General features: G+C 34.0%; 1 protein-coding gene across 1 annotated transcript in view; it reads left to right on the top strand.

Moving 5' to 3' along the window:
• LOC107665908 (mannosyl-oligosaccharide 1,2-alpha-mannosidase IA-like) overlaps positions 1-22,029 on the top strand; it is a 159,285-nt gene that overhangs the window by 84,896 nt on the left and 52,360 nt on the right. The window contains exon 4 of the mRNA XM_016456971.1: positions 10,092-10,172. Coding sequence (XP_016312457.1) covers positions 10,092-10,172 — 81 coding nt within the window. The remainder of the gene's footprint in view (positions 1-10,091; positions 10,173-22,029) is intronic.

Raw genomic sequence — 22,029 nt, 5'->3', positions numbered from 1 at the left:
GCAGTGAATGGGTGCCGTCAGAATGAGAGTCCAAACAGCTGATAAAAACATCACAATAATCCACATCATTCAGACACTTTTGCTTCTGGCTAAAATATGAGTTCATAATCCATCATAACACTTCCTCCGGTGAAAAAGTGGTCAGGTCTGAATCAGGAGAGACATCTGCACAGATCAAGCACCGTTTACAAACCAAAACAGCTCTAAACAGATATGTGGCTGGATTTTGATGTTCAATATGGATGTACTGACAACATCTAAAACATTATTATGTATTTACAGCTAAAGAAACGTAATGTAAATAATTATGAATTTATCATAAAATGCTAAAAGTGCAACTATAAACAAAAACTTGATGTAAAATCAAGAATAAAAAAGAATATATAAAAAGAATGAGAGTCCAAACAGCTGATAAAAACATCACAATAATCCACAAATAATCCACATCATTCAGACACGTTTGCTTCTGACTAAAATATGAGTTCATAATCCATCATAACACTTCCTCCGGTGAAAAAGTGGTCTGGTCTGAATCAGGAGAGACATCTGCACAGATCAAGCACCGTTTACAAACCAAAACAGCTCTAAACAGATATGTGGCTGGATTTTGATGTTCAATATGGATGTACTGACAACATCTAAAACATTATTATGTATTTACAGCTAAAGAAACGTAATGTAAATAATTATGAATTTATCATAAAATGCTAAAAGTGCAACTATAAACAAAAACTTGATGTAAAATCAAGAATAAAAAAGAATATATAAAAATTTTAATAACATTATAGCAATAAAAACAAAAGATATTTTGAGTCACTAATACCACTCTTACCTTTAAATCTAACCATAATCATTTCTTTAAAAATATGAACGGGATAAAAAAAAACATGTCAGACAGACAAGTGCACTTACAATAATTTATTGCAAAAATGTAAAAAAACTAAATCAAAAAACAGTGTAACCGATATGACAACTGAATACACTAAAATCAAAATATAATATTTGTAAATAAGGATTTGTGAACTTGTATGTCTTTAAAGTTGCTCATATGTAAATAATTGAAGTGTTCGATGCTTTTGAATACATACATTTGTTATGTTTCAGTGTCTATGCAAACATAAATAAATGTACGTGTGGCAGAACAACACATTTAAATACATATGAATACTCGTTTAAATATATATATGTATATACTCACACATTTTCAGCTAAATTTCTTTTTTGGGGGACGTATTTCTTTAAGGTCCCTGATAAGTAAACAATGAAGTCAGTAACATTGTGTTCTGCTAAATATCAGATTAAATATCAAGCATGAGCGTTTCACAAGGTCAGATGTGTCTCTTCATTCTCAGGTCAGATATTCTGTCTTTTTATGGTTTTAATGCACATTTTTCACCAGACTTGTGCCTTTCCAGAATTAGTGTATTCATAATTCATGCTATAGTCAGATAGGTGGTTCTGCTGGCTGGGAATAATTTATTTTAATAATGGGAATTACATGATTGATGAAGGTGACCTGAAACTAAAAGATTTAAATATACAAAATCATTTGGCCCACGTCTGCGTCCTCCTCGAGACTTGACTGCAAGGTGAGGGAAAAATCGATACTAGAGAAGAGGAGAGGGGAAAAGTGTAAATCATGACAGTTGAGTTGAGAGAGTTTGTGCATGTCTGGATCTGAACGACATTTGAGCTTTTCTCTCTCATCTAGGAGATGTATATTCAGAGTTTAGCCCTGTGAAGTATAGGATATGTCAGCCTGGTCTCACAGATGTTAGTATGAAACGTTTACCAGGTACAACATTTGGATAGATGCTGAAATGTACAATATGGATGTACTGACAACATCTAAAATGTAAACATTATTATTTGCACTTTGACCATTTTATAGATACATTTAGAGTCCCAAACCTAAATATGACCATTTTATAGAGAATATAAAAAAAAGAATTTAGTAATGGACAGAAATATGTAGGACTCCAATGACAATTTTAATAAAAATATAATAAACCTAATATTTTTTTATCTGATCATTTCTATAAAATATGTTCATATTTAGTGCAATCACAATAATTTATTTACTGCAAAAATGTCAAAAAAAAAACAAAAAACTATGTAATTGATATGACAACTGAACACATTAAATAAAACTAAACAAGGATTTGTACATTTGTATGTCTTTATAGTTGCTCAAACATAAATCATTTAAATATTAGATGCTGTCAATACATAAATATTGTATGTTTCAGTGTGGTAAAAATACTAATCATGAGATCATGTTGCATATATAATTTACACAAAATTAAGTCTAATTTTGTATCTCCTATCTATCTATCTATCTATCTATCTATCTATCTATCTATCGTGCTTTTAAAATAGTTTTTAATAGATTTTTTCATTGTCGGTGCTTAATGGGATTGTAGTTCATTCCCTCAAAAATTGTAAATATACAGTCTTGTATGTTGATCTTATTTCCTTATTTTCAGATGTATTTTTGTTTCAGGTCATAGTTTGTAATGTGATCGGTTTCAGAGCGGGTTGCTTTGGTTCACGATTAGAGTTTCTGTAAAGAAAACGAATGAAAGTGAGGCTGCTGAACAAGCGCTCGGTCACTGCTGTGCTCTGTTGTGTCAAATAAAATCAAGTCCTGCGCCATTTTTCCTGTTGACATGTTTTCTATTGAAAGTGGAAGTTGGGGCACACTCAGAAGTATCACACTCTAAGGGCTGAACGGACGCTACAGCAGAAAGTCTAGAATCGCTGCTGGTAATGGCTTTCTCTTGCACTCACTGTTGTATTGACGGGTAAATGTAATGTAGAGAGAGAGATTGCGAGGAGGACGATCGGCTGTAATTGGGTGTAATTACTCTGGTGGGTCTGTCTTAATTATCAACCTTGTCTTTTAATTTGCCAGGAAGCATTTAAGTGGATGGGCTTGAAACATATCCAGAGGACTGTCCAGAGGAGATTTATTGTTGCTCACATTGCCAGCATACATTGTTCAGAAATGTCTTCATATAGTCTATTTAAATTGATTAGACTGCATTTATTCTAAATATAAATAAATAGGCTATACTTACTTTTATTTACACAAAAATTTGTTATGTATGCATGTATGTATGTGTATAAATGTGTGTGTGTGTGTGTGTGTGTGTAAGAATTGTATGGTTCATTTCAGACTACAAGTACATTTTTCTCACTTCACACCGCTGCAGTGTTTGATTTAGTTTGCACTGTTTCACTTTAAAAGCACTACACACTCCAACAAGTCGAAATGTTCTTCTCAAAGTAGCCTCTTGATACCCTCAACATAATGGATCCATCTGTGTTCCAACTCTATCTATCACTTGTGGTCTTCATCCTCACTTGGACACTTGGGCCAAATACAGGACATATGTCATATTAGTGTTCAAGTGGTCAAGTGCAAAGACCGCAAGTGTGGGTATTTGGACAAGGCAGCTGTCTTTATGAATGAGTCACTGAATCAGTGATTCACTCGATTCGTTCAAAACCGCAGATTCATTCAGTAACGGAACAACAGTTTTGCTGTGGCTTTGTTTGGAACTATTTATGTTGGCAAAATAGAGCAAGTGCACAATACTGACAATACTGTCTAAATTCTTGTTTATTGAACTGTTGTAAAAAAAAATCTATATCACATTTGCAGTAGGACAGATATTCAGGAAAACAACAGCATGTTTGCTTGTGTGATATTGCTAAACTGTATAAATATATGATATAAATATAAGCCAAAAACCCATACAGGGGCATTTTCACCCTCATATCTTGAATTTTATCTTGAATTTCAGTGTTGAGGAAAGTTAATTTTAAAAGTAATGCATTATTACAATATTGCGTTACTCCATGAAAAAGTAACTAATTGTGTTAGTTACATTTTATGGTAAGTAATATGTTGTATTACTTTTGCTTTACTTTTTGCCACCTGGGCTGGGCTTGCTTATTTGACTTTAATGACAAAAAACCCGAAAGTTAGGCTATGTTTTTGGCAACTGTAAAGGCCCTTTTACACCAAAAGTGAATTAATAAGCCTCAGGCTGAAGGAAATGCCTCTGCACCTCACTCCCAATGTCTCTCAACATGGGGGCAGGAGAGGTGCCAGTCAATAAATGGGAAAACAAAGTAACTTGCGTTACTTATTTGAAAAACTAACTCAATATATGTTGTTGTAAATTTCAAAGTAATGCATTACCTTACTAGTTACTTGAAAAAGTAATCTGATTACGTAACTTGTAATGCGTTAACCCCAACACTGCATTTAACTACATTCTAATAGGCTGCATCACACAGTCAGTCGTCCTGCATCAAGGTCACCAGCAGCTGCATCAGTGTAAGAGGACGTACAGGTCTGGGCGGGGTGGGTGCGTTATATGCATTCATTTTAACACGTTATTTATAGTTGACCCTATTGGTTACATGTTTGTGCATTTTTGCAACTGTCTGTGGTACACTGCATTTTTAAGGAGAAAATGCACAGCAATAGTGTTGAGTGATGAATTTGCACATGGATTGTCTTTAAGCCTATTAAAAACACCAGAAAATGTGTAAACATGATTAAAAGCTTGATTTTCACCAAACTTTAATAGTGTATGGTGTGTTATGCACGGCTGCAGTTTAAATACAAACATGTTTCTCTCCATAATCTTCATTTTTAGTGGCAAGAGAGCTAATTGCATGCAACATCTTATTAGAATGACATTGTATTTTTAATTCCAGCATGTCCCTGTTGAGCTCAGGCTAGTTCCACATCCCACTGATAACATTACGGCACCCAGCAGTCGGACATGTACCACAACCAACAAAACTGTGATCCGCCGACCTCCAGAAAGAGACGCTGTATGTGTGAACGCCTTGCTTGGAGATGGACCTCATCTCTACTCTATAAATGGTCCATTTTGATGATCAGTGAGGGCTAATTACGGCTAATCGCTGTCTTTAATCACAGCCCAGTTTGCTGTGACTCTCTCTTATACTCATTTAAGCATGCTTTGCTGGACTGTTAGTGACGCCACATGCTAAGTGATGACAGGATCAGTAGATTTAACACATCCGTCAATGTTTGCCAACACCTGCCTGACAGTTCAGAGAGAATGTACTCAAGATGTACTTAGTTCACTAATTCTCACTCACACACTAGTGCAGTGACATGGCTAAAGATGCACATGTATGTAAGACTGTTCTCTGTCTGAAACCTGAATACTGCCTACTATTTTTTAAAAATGGTAAGTGAAAAACAGTATGCATTATTCCACAGTAAGTGTTTCAGACAGTTGATGTTATATAGCCTCAACATCACGTTGCATGTGCGTGACAGCTGCATGTGAAATGACACCTACAGATATTAGTGCTTAATTTATTTTAATTATATATAATATATTCAGTAAGCATGAATCAATATATTTAATAAATCATTAAATTCAAGTTTTGATTTTATAAAATCATCTGATGTCGTGAACATTTTGTGGTGCTGTATGACAAATTAAAATCCATTTTGAAAGCTGTTAATTGTTTTGACAGTATTTAACTTTTAGTAATATGTCTAACTAGAGACTAAATCTATTCCAGAATACATATCAGAATAAACTGTCATAATTAGTCAAAATGGATTATATATTCATTTATATTTATTTTTATTTAAATTCAAATTTTTGCATCCAGTTATCATGTGGAAAAACAAAATAAACTAAAACTATTTATGTATTTAAATATATTATTTACTACATATATATATATATATATAATTATTAAATAATACATTATTATATACTTTATTTTAATAGTATATTTATATTTTGTATTTATTCCGTATATCAGAATAAACTTTCATAATTAGTCAACATTAACTATATATTTATTTATATTTATTTCTAATTCAAAGTCATGAATTGAAAAGGAAACAGTCTTGGAAATAAGAAATTAAATTTTGTATTGTTTGTCAGTTTGATAAAATAATGAGTAAATAATACACTATGTACTGCAGAAAGGATCGAACGCCAGCATGTTATTCTGAACCCAAATGCAAGTTTCCTGTCTTCCTCTATACACAACAGATCCTCTCGTGGCTAATCATATTAGCACATGCCTGCATCGTCTCTCTTCAAACCAAACCGGGCAGCACATTGTCTAAAAATATGCCTGTTCCACTCAGTGCTTACCAGCATGTGAGGTACAGAACAGCACAACAGCACTGCATCTCTGAACCACCTGAACCGTTGTAGGAGCTTTCAGCGTGTTGTATTTTTAGCCGCAGTAATTTTATTCATTATCTCAGCGCGCTCCATTTTTGTGCTACTAACAATAGCATCTCTACAGCAGCCTTCCTTGTGCACCGCCTGCCAAGTGTGCAGGAATTAAAATGCTAATTTGGTACCATTAGCTTGACAGTGCAGCCATTATCCATGACCACACCGCAGCTCAGAGGTCCAGCGGTTACAATAACGCAACACACTTGATTGAAACCACCCAGCTATTATGGAGCACAGAAGTGAAGGGCAATGGGCAGGTTAAAGCAAAAGTCTGGCTGATTATGTTCTCTTGGGTTTTCCAACAAGAAAAGAAAGAGAAAGAAAGAGCATTCCACCATTATAATAACATTTTCATTTTAATATGAATCACCAGAATATTATTCAAAACAGTTCACTCAAAAATTAAAATTTGCTAAATGTCCTCACCCTCAGGCAATCCAAGATGTAGATGAGTTTGTTTCTTCTTCAGGTTTGGAGAAATGTAGCATTCATCACTTGCTCATCAATGGATCCTCTGCAGTGAATGGGTGCCGTCAGAATGAGAGTCCAAACAGCTGATAAAAACATCACAATAATCCACAAGTAATCCACACCACTCCAGTCCATAAGTTCACATCTTGAGAAGACAAAAGCTGCATGTTTGTAAGAAACAAATCCGTCATTAAGGATGCACAGATCAAGCACCGTTTACAAGCCAAAACAGTCCAAAACAACTCTAAACAAATCTGTGGCTGGATTTTGATGTAAGAGACAACAGGAGATGAACTTTATCACTGGTTGAAGCGTTGTTGAATTATTAATTATTTATATAATTTTGGCTAAAAGCAACAGTTTTAAGTTAAAATGTCTTGATGGATTTGTGTCTTACAAACATGCAGCTTTTGTCTTCTCAAGATGTGAACTGATGGACTGGAGTGGTGTGGATTACTTGTGGATTATTGTGATGTTTTTATCAGCTGTTTGGACTCTCATTCTGACGGCACCCATTCACTGCAGAGGATCTATTGGTGAGCAGGTGACGGAATGCTACATTTATCCAAATCTGATGAAGAAACAAACTCATCTACATCTTGAATGGTGTGAGTACATCCTCAGCACATTTTCATTTTTTTGGTGAACTGTTTCTTTAACAAAAATGTGCCATTTTATTTAATTACTATTTATTTTATAAATACTGCGACATCACAGAAAGTAGAGTGAGAACCATTCAATATTTGTGTTTTTACAATGGAAAGACACTCACATACACAAACATATTTACCCCCAAATATCTGCTTAAGCGTTGTAGCTTGGGATTTGTCTGATTTCTTATAGGATAATCCTTTTAAAGCCTCTCTTAATTCATGGTTGTTTAGTGTGCTTTCCTCAAACATGCTCCTTTTTGCCACTGTGAATAGTGCAGCAGCTGATTTAAGACGGAAAGACTCTCTGTGTGAGTTGGGATTACTTTCATTTGGCTCGCAGTGAAGTCTTGTGTTTTTTGGATAGTCCTCTCTCTTTGTCTGACACGTCGCTCTGAAGCAGGCTGTGATAGATGACTGCTGTCGTTCTGCAGTGACACAAATCGCGCTGGAAGCCTCTTTAGATATCAGATGTGAGTGTGATTTAAGTGTGCTGTTGATCAGAGCATCACTGAATGGATTGAAGAGGTGATTAGCCTCTATGGTTCTTTGCTATAATTCTCTTATCATCTACTCCAGAGGTTCTGCTTCCTTCCTGTAAGTGGCTGCAAGTCAATAAGGACTCTTGTCACCTCAACTCCTTGCAAACTCAAGTGATCGTAATTATGCTGACATATTATATCTCCTTAGGGCTTCTCCCGTCCTTTAACTCCTCTTATCTTAATGGTCTCTATTGTAGGCCACTGCATAAACAATTTTTTAAATTATGCTGTTTTTTTAAAGTTGTAGTCTATATAAACATGCATAAGGGTGATATAAGCCAAAATGTATATCATTGTCGCTGACAGTCGAAAGATTCTGTAGAATAGTGCTCTGAGCTGACTTATATAGCAGTCGGCTCCTCCCCTTTTGGCGAGATGAAGCGCCATTTGTTCGTGCAGTTACATAATAAGGCTTCAGTATCAGAGTAAAGAGGAGTTTCCCCATAAGCGTGTTAAACGCAACGCTCGTTCCCTTATCTCAGGGAACCAAGGTTACGTTAGTAACCAGAGTGTTTACGAACCTTCATTAGACAAAAAAAAACTTTTTTTTTTTTAGACGGACAACATTTAAAGTAATAAGTAGCATTTCAGTAAGTGAGTCAGATGTTGATTCAATAATTACAGTGTTTTATATTTTACGAACTTTCAGTAGACAAAAAAAGTGGTTCCGTAACGGCTCTGAGTTCATTGAAGGATTCGTCAGACTGATTCAAGCCAGTGAAAATTATTCATTTAAATAACCCTGCTCCACTGAATCATTTACTGTGAATTGGACTACATGGCTAGTGCTGGTGTATTTGTTTTGGCATAAACGTTCTAACAAGTTTTTCTTTTGTGTCTATGAAAGAATATTGTTTCATATTTTGAGGTTGAACTGTTCCTTTAAATAATTTCAGCCTATCAGCTTATAGGCCTGTACCATAAATCACTTTGATATGAGTGACTTTAAATGTAATAATTTTGAGATTTGATTTGCAGTAGGAAAAACAATTCATAGTGGTCTTGCTGAGAAAAGTTCACGTTGCACAATTGCTATTATTCACACGCTCTTCATAAATCAATAGCCTCCTTTGACTCCCAGCAGCAGGAAACATTGTCTAAAAGTGCTTAATAACGGTCTGCCCTCTCAGCCCTGGCCGCAGAGATCTTGGCAGTTTCCCCGCAGCAGGAACGCACTGCGTCGTGTTGAATACAAGTCACTGAGCGACACGGCCAGAGGTCACAGCCGCATGGATTCAGGAAATCACTCTTTGAGATGTGAATGTACTTTAAAGCGTTCATGCATTTTTATTATTTCATTTTTTCCTGAAGGACCATTTATTGTGGCAAAATAGTAATAGTTTAGTTTTCTGTGACTATTTTCTACACTCTTTCTGACCTTTAACATTTTTTTGAAAGTTTCATATGCTCAAAAAAATTATAATATTGAGCCATACATTTAGGATTTATGTTTGAATTGCATATAAAATTACCATCCATTTGTGATGCATATTTGTCAGTCATGCATAAATGCAACAGGTAAGAATGCAAATATGAACTATTTGCATTTATTGGATTTTATTTAAATAACCATATATTCAAAATGCATTTATTCAAATGGCTTAGAATCTGTTCATTGTGAAAACAGAATTTATTCAGCTGAAAAGTATGAACATGGTCAAAATATGTCTAGCTGTGGAACAAGCATTATTCAGTTAGTTAAAATGTTTGAGATTGAAACAAATTGGATTTATTGATGATACATATATAAACCTGGTTATTGTGTATTTAAAACACTTTCAGTTTATTACAGATTTATGTATGACTGACAAATATGCATCACATTATGTCTATGATGTTCACATACATAAATCTTTAGTTTAGGCCTAAATATAGTACAATGAACTGCTTTATCTAAAAAAAGGGAGGGGGGATTTGATTCCTCATAATGTGGCCCCTTTAATTTTTTTAATAACATTTTCATGCATTTTTTTGTTTGTTTTTTTTTCTCCTCTGATATGAAATACAAAAGGTTTCCAACACTTATTTAGGATAAAAACAGCTTTGTAGTATGAATGTGACCTTGCTATATCACCTTACAGCATGTTATCTTTATTTATTAATGTAATTTGTAATGTTGCTAAGGCACAAAGATGAGGTTCTTAATGTTGTTTGTTTTTCTGCAGAATGGAGAGGCGTCCCTGTTTGAGGTGAACATCCGTTACGTTGGTGGTCTTCTCTCTGCGTACTACCTGACGGGAGCTGAGGTAAGATTCAGTCTCATCTGTGCTTCTCGCTTAAGTATTGACTTGTTTAATATAATTAGTTGGAACAGGAGTTCATGTTTAATCATAAGAGTTACAGCGAGATCACGTATGTGTGGTTTATCTGAAACGGGCCGAGTTTTGAAACCCGAGGGCATCATATTAGAGTCGAAAATAAAATAAAGGCGACACTCAGAGTCGTGAGTCAGCATAATGGACATTGATTTTCAGTCAGAATTAGTCAAAGAGGAAGACAGATGCTCTGTGTTTTCTGAGACCATCCATCTGTGTTTATAGATCCGTGTCAGATGTAGACACACGTGCTATATATACACATCAGGTGAGTCGACTTGATGTTTCATTGAGCACTGAGATGCTCAATATGGACATATTTGTTTGATAGATGGGAGCATATAAGAAGAATACATTTGTAAAATATGACATTCTCCATAATTTTTAATAGATTGACCGATATTTATTTTGCGAACCAGTACCGATGCTGATTATTTGTATGTTCAATAACCGATATGCAGAACTGATATTTATTTACTGTTTGCCTTGTTTTTGTTTAATTTCATGTTCATATCACAACAATAAAAACAGCATTTTTAAAATAAAAACAACTGAAGCAGCAGCAACACTAATACAAATGGCAAAATAATTGGACAAAGTCCAATGTTTTTAAATGGAGAACATGAATAAATGTGAAATAAATAAAAAATAAAAGAAGTTTCTGTAGTTTCTTTCACTTTGGATAAAAGCATCTGCTAAATGCATAAATGTAAAATGTCAAGGGAGACTATCAAATTTGCATAAATGTAATCATTAGTTGAAAATAGTAAAATATCGGTAAAACCGAATATCGGTCGATTTCTAATTCTGAGTCACTTTGAGCTTCCTTCAGCTTTCTAATCATATAGTTATTGTATTTTTACTCCAAACTATTGCCAATATGTAATTTAATTGTTTGCTGTCATAACTGAACCAATGTGACAGAATTTGAAGATTTATTCAAACATTATATAAAAAGTAAACATATATATAATGCAAATATGGTACTTAAAATGGTACTACTCTAGAATTGACATATTCCCACAATAATTTTCTTCTTCCTATTAGTTGTAGTAAAAACGAGGGCTGAATTAAATTGACTAGGGATGTTTTTGAGTTGTTTTTATGGTTTATAACGTTTTATTTTTGTGGTAAATTGATATAGTTGAGTGTAACTTCAGCACAACCGATCAGATTATTTCATATAGTATGACCAGACAGACTGTATGTGATTTTTGTTTAATTTCATCTTCATATCACAATAAAAACACAGCATTTTTATAACAACAACTGCAGCAGCAACAATAATATTAACAATAGGCAAAATAAATTGACAAAGTCTAATGTTTTCAAATGTAATATAAAAGTGAAATTTAAAGTTCACCTTCCGCTTTGGATAAAAGTGTCTGCTAAATGCATACATGTAAAATGTTAAAGGAGCCTGTCACCTTTGCATAAAGGTAATCATTAGTAATAATGTCTGTAAAAATATTGGTTAAACCGATTATCGGTTGATCTCAAATTTTGAGTCGCTTTCTTCAGCTGAATTGAATTGATGAGGGATCTATTTTCTTTCTTTTTTTATGGTTTACATTTACGTTTATTCAAATTTTGTGGTAACTTGACGTAGTTGCCTGGGTAGACTGTAACTTCAGCACATCTGAGCAGATGTGTGCATGAGTTTCTGCCTCCGGCTCTCACTGTAGATGGAATTTGTTGTCCACGCCTCTGATAAATCTCTCAGTAGAGCTCAGCAGTCTGCAGTGATGTATCCCTGCATTCATGCACGCTGGGAATCCATCATGCATGTGTGTTCTGGATGTAGATTTATCTCATCCGTCTCCTTCCCTGAGTTTCCGGGGGTTACGCCCCCTGCAGTTAAGGGCGGGTGATTGGAAAACCCACTTTTGCGAAACGGCCATGGTAGGGAGGAGTGCGTAAATCACGCTGACAACAAGAGGTATAGGAGCTTTCAGGAAACATCACAGGGCTCCGGCTGCAGCTAACAGCAGGATTTACAGCTGCAGAGCTCGATTCGTTCAAAGGAAGGAGTTGCTCTTGTTGCGATAGCCGATAAAATCGCTTTCTCTCAATAGGGAAAACATCATGACATAACAGTCACTATCGTCTCGGTCACGGACATTAGTTGTTCTTGACTCTAAAACTGTAAATCCGGTCAGCCAGGGACTTCTGTAATAAAATACACACTCTATTAATGTTTTGTTTTTTATTCACTGATGCATGTCCAAAGCTTGACTGTTTTTTTTAAGGAAGCATGATGATTTTTTATTTATTTATCAGTAGCTGTTATTGATGTATATGAGCTAACATTTAATTGTGCAAGCTCATTTAAGCCTGTTTACATTTAGATTTCCATTGCTGTCATCTAATGTTCACTTAAAACTTGGTTCTCAAACAAAGACTGCAAGATTGCTTAAATTTCTAATTATATTCTTATTACCTTATTATTTAAAATAGGACAAAACAAGATTTAAAATAAAATGGAATTAAGTTTCTTAATTAATTCCTTAATTAAGTTATTATCCCTTAACAATGACCAATTTTATTTAAGAACCAATGTTCACATGGTCTTGGACAAACTTTTATTTATTTTTTAATTTTTAATTTTAAATGTGTGATGTCTAGACATTGAAAAGTCATGTAAATTAAAATCATAATTTTTTTTATAATTAATCTAATTTATATATTTATTTTGTCAAGCTCTGAAATATTTTATTGAGTAGAAATTTGTAGGTAAAAATATTAATATAAAATAAAATTTCTAAAAATGTATATTTTAATTTAATTAAATTTAATTATTTATTTTTCATTCAAATAGTAGAGATATATATATATATATATATATATTAGTATAATTTTATATATTAGAATTGTATAAACCATTTATCGGTTCTTGGCCATAACATGAACATAATTATCAGCTTATCGGTATTAGCCACAATTTTTTAAATAATTGCATCCCTACTGTTTGAAAATTAAATTATAAAAAAATTGGGTGCAGTAGGCATTGACATCCATCTGACTCATGTGAACAATACATTTTTAATTTTATTAAATTTTTAAAGGTCATTTTGGGCAAATTGCAAATGTTTACCGGAAGTTTCTCGCCCATGAGATAAACAATCTGTCCCTACTGGCAGAAATTGTCATTATTAATATTATAACATTTAATTGTTTCATTTGTTATCATTTCTAAATGTAATGTAAATTGTGTGAATGGAAAAACAGTGTAATTAATGCTCATCCCAAGATTTAGTCTTCATATAAAGGTCTCTACATTAGCGTTCATTACACACTCCGCTGCTCAGTAAAGGTGACCTAAATCATGTTTTCTTCATATGCATGTACTCAACATCAAGCGAGACTCATTTGAGGGTTCACATCATATGTATCATGCATCTATATGACTATAAAAACCAATGAATTTATGCAAACTACTCAAAATCGACAGACTGGGCTGTAATTATCCGCTCTGTAAATTGTTCCTACATGCCATGGCTACAGATGAATCTCTTCTTCCAATTACCAACAGAACATCAGTCAGCTGTATTGCCCTCGTTAGTACGAGACCGAAGGGCGTTACATTACCTCTGTACGTGAAAGCACTTGTGCTAATATACTGTAAGATCCTGCAGATATGCCATGTGACCCGAATGAAGTAAAACTGCCATTTCTGTTCATCAGTTGCTTGCCTTGATGCACATCTAAGTGTAATTGACCTAGAAGTGTAGAGCAGATTGTACTGTTATAATTAGCAAGTGCACAGAACTAATGATCTACATGTCTTTACATGTTAAAGGGGTCATATGATGCGATTTCAGTTTTTCCTTTCTCTTTGAAGTGTTACAAGCTCTTGGTGCATAAAGAAGATCTGTAAAGTTGCAAAGACTAAAGTCTCAAATCGCCAATCACAACGCACTGGATAGCTGGCCAATCAGAGCACACCTCGCTTTTCAGACCGATGAGCTTTGTAAAAATCGGGGCGTTTCAGAAAGGCGGGGCATAGAGGAGAAACAATAATGTACAGTATGTGGAAAATAATGTTTTTTTTTTACCTTAAACCGCATAAACACATTTTATTACACCAAGTACACAAAATAATGTTCTTTTTAGCAACATCATATGACCCCTTTTAATGTCAGTGCCCAGTATTAAATATTATTTTCTTAATCAGTATTTTTGTTTAAAAACAACTTAACATCCTTAAAACAAGATAAATGTTCTGGAAAAAAATTATGTTGAATAAGATATTTGTTTATATTTTGGCAAATTTGTTATATTAGTTGCCATGTGGACACAATTTGTGTGGATAGTCCAAAGACTGGCTAAACAAAACTAATGGTGCATTCAAGTCCCATCTAAAAGATTGTATTTATGAGTTTATTGCATGTGAAGTCGTAATTACAATTGGGAAACTCAGTATTTTCTTTAAGTCCAGAGTTTCCAAGTGAAAATATGTTGGACACAATGGATGCAGTGTTTGTATTAATGGTAAATTAGTTCAAATAAATGAATGAATGAATGAATGAATGAATGAATGAATGATGGTAAGAATGAATGAATGAATGAATGAATGAATGAATGAATGAAAATTAAATAAATATAATTAAATGATTTTTTTCACTTAAGATAAAACTACATTGAAAAACAAAAGATTTTTCAAAATTTAAAAGTAAAAAGAAAAACAAAGGTTGAGTATATTTTACAAGAAAATACCGTTTCAGTCTTTCTATTTAAAATTCATGTTTTATTTAATGTACTAATTAACTATTAATGGTAAGTCTGTATTAATGGTAAAACTCTTAAAGTGATTTTTTTTCACTTAAACTATCTACATTGTAGAAAACGATTTAAAACAAATATTATTTAATATATTTTACAAGAAAATTCAATTTCAGTCTACTTCAAAATTGCATAATTTAATATTGCTTGCTATTTTTGTAATTATTTGTGAAATTTAATAGCAATTCTAAATTATTTTGCAACCTTTTTTTAAGTGTAAGTTGCATGTACTCAATAATGTAATGTTGTACAGCTATGATAAAATATATAGCAATTCAATTTAAAGCAGCTTCATAAATTGAATAAAAACATAAAAAGTGAAAACACCTCTAATGCACATTCTATATTCATCATTTTGTAGTTGTAGAGTTAAAACATCTTGTTGAATTTTACATAGAAAAAGTGCAAAGCATTTTGAACGTCTTCCCAACTTCCCCTGAGGACTTGAACGCACCATAACGTGGCACCAGCTACATCTTTTCCTGATCTAGCTCTTTGAGTTTAGCTCAAAAGCTCGGAGGTTATCACCATCCTTGTCTATGCTATTTATTTGAGCGATTGGATTATTAAAGCTTGTCCAATCTGCACCTTGAATCTATCTTGAAATATTCTGCATATAACCATTAAGGCAGCCTATTTCTCTGAGGAATTGCCTGTCTTTGAATTGCCGGAAGATCAAATCACTGCTGACGGAAGGGTATTAGCATGCGACTCTTTGTCATTCCTTCACCTCTGTCAGCCTGCGGGATCCGTCTTTACATAAATGTTTTATCAGTCGAGCTACAGCGATCGTATCAAACCTTTCAGGATGTAAGAATGACCTGAATAAACATCATGCACAGTTCATTCTCCTGCTGTGAATCAGGTGCTGCATTATTGATACAGTCATTAAATTCGCACATACTTGTTCAATTTAGCGTTGTCTTTCTTTCCCGCTGCTCTATTTACATTTCCCTGCTGGTATAACCGCATGTCAACCTGCATTTATATTCAACCTCCTGCCAATGTAATCTAGAAATCCAATTTTAAAAAAACTGCATTTTTCATGCATGCACTTTTGTGCAGGTCTGTTTTCTATTTCACCTCAGTTTTTTTCTTTATTATCTTTCGCAGAATCACTTTTTCGTAAAAAAAGATGGAAGCAGATCGCTATAATCACCCCAAAAAAACAGCCACATGTTCAGACTGAGCTAAATTTAATCTTTTGATGTAATGTGGAGATGGAGCATGTGTGATGCAGTGTCATATCCAGACTGTTCTGAGGAAAAATGGCTGCTAACAAGATCTGTGACTCCTGAGTTTAACCTGGCTGGTAGAAATTGACAGAAAATTAACTCATTGCTCTCTGACAGGCTGTTATTGTAGTTAATGAAGTTACACAACATTTCCCAGTTCATGTTACTCAAAGTCCTTGCTTCAGGTTGTGCGGCACGAACAAAACTTTTCACAATGTTTTGGTTGCAGTTAGGTTACATCACAGTGCAACATTTTTAAAACATTCTAAAAAAAAAAAACAAGAGCTTCACAGTTTATGTATTTAGATTAAGAAATGATCAGTAATTATCACAATCATGGCTTAAAAACAAAACAAAACCATCACTGTTGTCAAACTGCAATGTTTGGGGAACACTTTGATTAGGTTTTAAACTAACTTAATCTGCGCGTCTACATCTCTAGTTCTTCAGACTTTCCTCTTTAATAGAAAAGAAGTATCATATTTATGCAAAGTGACCCACATTTGTTTTTTGATCACTGAAAATGTGTACAATTTAACTATTTATTCCTGGAGCCATATTCAAATGCCAATATCTCTGGAACCGAACCATATATAATTTAAATTAGAACTTTTTGGTGAACTGTTCCTTAAGGTATGAGATAATGTGCTGTATTATAATCACAGCTAATGGGTGTTGTCATCTTTATCCATCTGTGAAAACAAAAGCATTGGAAGGATGCAAATTTCAGGCATATAGAGAGCCAAAAGCGTTCCAGATTGGAGCTCTGCTGCCCATCTCTCATTATTACAAAGACGGTCATAAGACGTTCGATCGCCTCTGCAGAAAATGCTGTTTATGGGCTAAAGGCCATTGCTTTAAACAATGAGAGCGCTATCGATCCCAGAAGCCTGCGCTCGCAATCAATGCTTTCCCAGAAAGTTGAGCCTTCCTTCCGCAGAAGCGAGTTTGATGTTGATTTGTGGGTCCGGGCCGAAGGCGAGGCGCTCGGTCACCAGTGCCCGTAAATTGCACGACAGCCGCGGGACCGAGGGTTAAGAGCTGTGCTCCCCGCTTTTGTCCTCTACTGAACTTCCTATCAGTTGTGAGTCTCAACACAGGCTGCGTCCCAATTCACTTACTAACTGTACTGTATAGTATGCGAGAATTACAATCACAGTTATTGCAACTATTCATGAAAACATATTCTGCCGGCGCACAGATGGTATACTTTATTCTTTGGACTAATATTTGGCTGTGTCTGTGGGTGTGTATTTTTTTTTATGAATTTAGATATTGTAAGACAATGGATCATCTGTCTAGAAAGGAAGAATGCATTGAATATAAATAACTCAGCAGCTGCTACACTTGGTTTGCTCTTTTTTTCTCCCAGTAAAAACAAAGCAGGTGTCGAGGCAACAGATGCACAAATGTTGCTCATTCACATCTGAGTCCAAACTGCTCGTTATAAAGAGGTAAAAGTGTGGGAAGGGTGGAAGAGGGTAAATTATTTTTGATCATATCTTGTTTTCATCAGAATTTGTCATGCAGAGAGAGCGGCGAGTGTTCGGTAGATGTCGAGCGTGCTTTTCTTTATTTAGAAACACAGCAAGAAGCAGTTTGAAGATAAACTTCATGCCAACAAAGGCCAATCAAAGCCACAGCACAACTTTTTTGCATCTCTGATCAATACACAGCGGTGATTCGTTACTAAATGAATCTGTGGTTTTGAACGAATCGAGTGAGTCAATGATTCAGTGACTCATTCATAAAGAGTCAATTGCTTCCTTTCTGAATGAATCAGCTGTTTGAATGAATCGGCTGAATGAATGATTCAGTGACTCATTAAGACAGTGACTTTTTACCACCTACTGGAGGTTTTAGTTTCATATTTAGAATATCATTTTATTTGATTATTTTTTTTTAATAATTTCATATTTCATATTTTTAAAAACTATTAATACCCATTTATTTATTTATGCAGTGTTGAATCAAAACATTTCTTTCTAAAGCTACTTCATGCCTTAATGTAATGTCTACTAATAATAATCATAATAATGACTTTAAATTAGGTAATTTCTCAGCCAAAATTGATGTGTACATCATGTAATTAATTAGATTAAAAATAGCATTGTTTTGCAATTTGTGACATTCATTTGGGGAATAAAAAAAATCCAGTCATATATTTTATAATTAAAGATTTCATAAAAATACATTAGCAACTAAAAATAGATATGTGCAAACAGTAAAATGTATTTAAGAGCACATTTGCAAATAAAAACAGTCCTTAAAATGTCTAAAAATTTAAGTTTTATGAAATCTAAGGTCATAAAAAGTCTTTAGTATCTTAAATGGTATGACAAAAGTCATTTCAAGAGATCTTAAATTTGGGAATGGAAAAACAGTAATAGTGATAAAGCTTGATGTGATTTATTAAACTTCGAAAGGCAATGATTTAATTAAATATATATGAGCGCTACATGTTTTAAAGTAGAAATGCAGAGCTTTTGCACATTTTACAGGCTCACGATTTCAGAGAATTTCACAATACAGCACATTTTTGTCAAGCATTTGCTTATGATCTACTGTTGATTAATTATGACAGTGTTTACTTTTTGGTGTTTATATTGTAATATGTTTTAGATGGTTGTTAGATTGCATATTTTATCTGATCTTTTTGAATGAGCAGCTGGAAATAGTAAAGCATATACATTTCAAAATAAGTCCTTGTGCACAAGTTTTTTTCTTCTTCTATTTTTCAGTTAGGGATGCACGATATTGTATTTTTGCCTATATCCGATATGCCGATATTTTTCAACTAATTTTGGCCAATAGCCGATGGCGATACTGATATATTTCCTTTTGTTTGGAAACAATACCAAGTCTCTCCTGTGCAGATATTATAAACTAAATTATTTTTCATTTTGGTTAGTTTTTAACAAAAACTTACTTGTGAGAATTAAATAAACAATGAAGTTTTTCTTCTTCTATTTTTCAGTTAGGGATGCACGATATTGTATTTTTGCCTATATCCGATATGCCGATATTTTTCAACTAATTTTGGCCAATAGCCGATGGCGATACTGATATATTTCCTTTTGTTTGGAAACAATACCAAGTCTCTCCTGTGCAGATATTATAAACTAAATTATTTTTAATTTTGGTTAGTTTTTAACAAAAACTTACTTGTGAGAATTAAATAAACAATGAAGTTCTTTTATAATAAGAGTACATTGAAAGCTTTGAAAATAACTATAAAGCAACTATAAATCAATCCTTAACATTTTATTCGAATATTTAACATTTGTAGATGGTCTAAAATAAAAGAGAAAATCTTTTAGAGCTCCTTGTATTTAAGTTACAAATTCTGAAAATCTTTTAGAGCACATTGTATTTAAGTTTTAATAATCCGTTTAAAAAAAAAACATATTACACGTTAATGAATAAATCTGTATATACAAAATTATTTAATTTACAAGTGTCCTGTTTGTGATTTTTATTCATGTAAGCTATACCTTCTGACCTTTAAATCAAACCATACTTGTGATTTTATGACATCAATTACTGCTTTATTTAATCAGAAACACAATCTTTGTTATTTGTGTATTTTACTTTCATTTTATCACAAGTAGACCAACAGCGCCCCCTAAGTAAATAAAAGGCCTTACCGGTATTAGGACCTGGGGAAGGCTGTTGCTGCTAGTGCTGCACGCTGTTGACCCTATCGCACACCGGACGCGTCATTCTGTACTCGCATTCTCTAGTTAAATGCGGTGATTCAAAACAGTGAATCTAATCATCATTCAGGAAAAAGTTTGCTTCAAGAATGAGCACACTGCTGACGTGATCTTATCGCTAGCACACCCTGTGCACATGTGAGTTTGCAAGGCTTTATCGGCATAATTTTCATATCAGGCCGATGCCGATATTTTCATCTTAAGCCATTATCGGCCGATTTTGATAACGCTCCGATAATATCGTGCATCCCTAGTTTACACAATAAAATGTATCTGGGATTTAATTTAACAAACTCTTGCAGCTTGTTTCTGGGCTGCCCGTCACAGGAAGGAAAGACTAAGAACATTATTATTTGTTACTAGTATCGGCACAATAATCTGATGATTATTTACACAGAGTACTTTCTGTGTTCTAATAAATTTAATAATTATATTTTATGTTGTAGATGGTTGATTGATTGCATAATTTATCTCATCTTTTGAATGAGCAGCCTGCAATAGTAAAGCATATACTTTCAAAATAAGAGGCCTGGTGTATTTCGGGTTTGTTTATAATGAAAAGTCCTGCATTATTTATTTATTTTTTATTTTTGCCATTTTTTTTACACAATAAACTGTGTCTGGGATTTAATTCAGCAAACTCCCCTAGCTTCTGAAAGGACATTATTTAACACATTATTCATTACCAGTATCGGCACAATAATCTGTTGATTATTTAGTGCACTTTTTGGATTCTACTAAATTGAACAATTTTGCTTGCAAATGTCTCCTTGTATCCCTTTATTACGGAAAAACTCATTATTTGATACATTTGAATTGTATTTTTTTAATGCACTCCTAATTTTTTCAACTTAGGAGCACATGTGCTCTTTGGGGAAAAGGTGTTAAGTGTTAAGCAAAGGTTTACTTCATGTAAATGACTTGATATGATGACCAGCTGAGATTTATATAGATGAGAAACAACGTTTGCATATCTTAGCTAATCTTAAAAAATATCTTGTGTATTATCTATTGCATATTAAGCTAAAACGTTTTCCAAACATGCATTGAATGGTCATCAGAGATTAATATTTTCTTGCGTCCCATTTCCTCATATTAATGCATGTGTGTCCCTTAAGGATAAACTACAGCAGATATTTCTCTCTCGTTTACATTTAAGAATCTAATTGAGTGTGTGTATATGTGTATGTGTGTGTGTGTTTTCGTACATGAAGCTGCAACGACTATTAATTAAGCACATAAAAGCAGCGCGTTAATTGTGGGAGAGGTTACAAGGCCGGGATGCCGCAATCAGTTAAATGCTAAATAATGAATAATATTGCACATTTGCATCCCTCGAAATGACACTTAATTACTTGCATCTTGCTTTTTCCCTCTAAAGCGAGGCATGTCTGTTTGTGCAGGTGAATTAGTGTATTATTAGCGACGCTTTCAGCATTACGTATTTGTTTTTTTTGTATGTGCATTCAACAGCCGTATAACCGGTAAGATCAAACAGAGTTGGTGTAGCATCATTAGCTGATGGTTTGTCCTTTGAGTGGACAGTGAGGATGTTTAGAAAGGCTCCCAGCGGGTCCGGTGTTCAGGATAGATGGGCTGGTGCAGGATCTGTGCTGTAAATAGCTGGGGGTGACTGTAATGTATGGTTATGACGTGGTTTATGGTTGTGTTGGGTATTGGGGTTTGAAGTGAGGACGTCCCTCAGGCTGTATGGAGCTTTAATGCTCTCAGATCAACAGGCCTGAATAAATAGGTGGCATCTGTGCTGGGGAAATTAAAGCCACCCTGGTGAGCTGTGGTCATCAGTTCTGTGCATCCTACAGTTGTTTAAATGAGCTGATACCTCGTGAGATCGGTAAAAATTAGAAGACAGGGTGAAATTAGAGGAAAGAGCAAGATAAAGATGTATATGTTTGGTTAAATATGGTGGTTCTTTAATCAGCTGATGGGGTATTTAAGTGAATTTATGCAATGCTGTCAGTGTTATTTAAGTATTACCTATATGCTGTTATAGAATTTATTAATAGTTAGAATTATTTTATATATATATATATA

This window comes from Sinocyclocheilus anshuiensis, unplaced genomic scaffold (genome assembly GCF_001515605.1).
Source record: "Sinocyclocheilus anshuiensis isolate Anshui unplaced genomic scaffold, SAMN03320099.WGS_v1.1 scaffold992, whole genome shotgun sequence".
NCBI lineage: Eukaryota > Metazoa > Chordata > Actinopteri > Cypriniformes > Cyprinidae > Sinocyclocheilus > Sinocyclocheilus anshuiensis.
The sequence above is the reverse complement of the archived record's forward strand: the minus strand, read 5'-3'. Positions and strand labels throughout refer to the sequence as shown.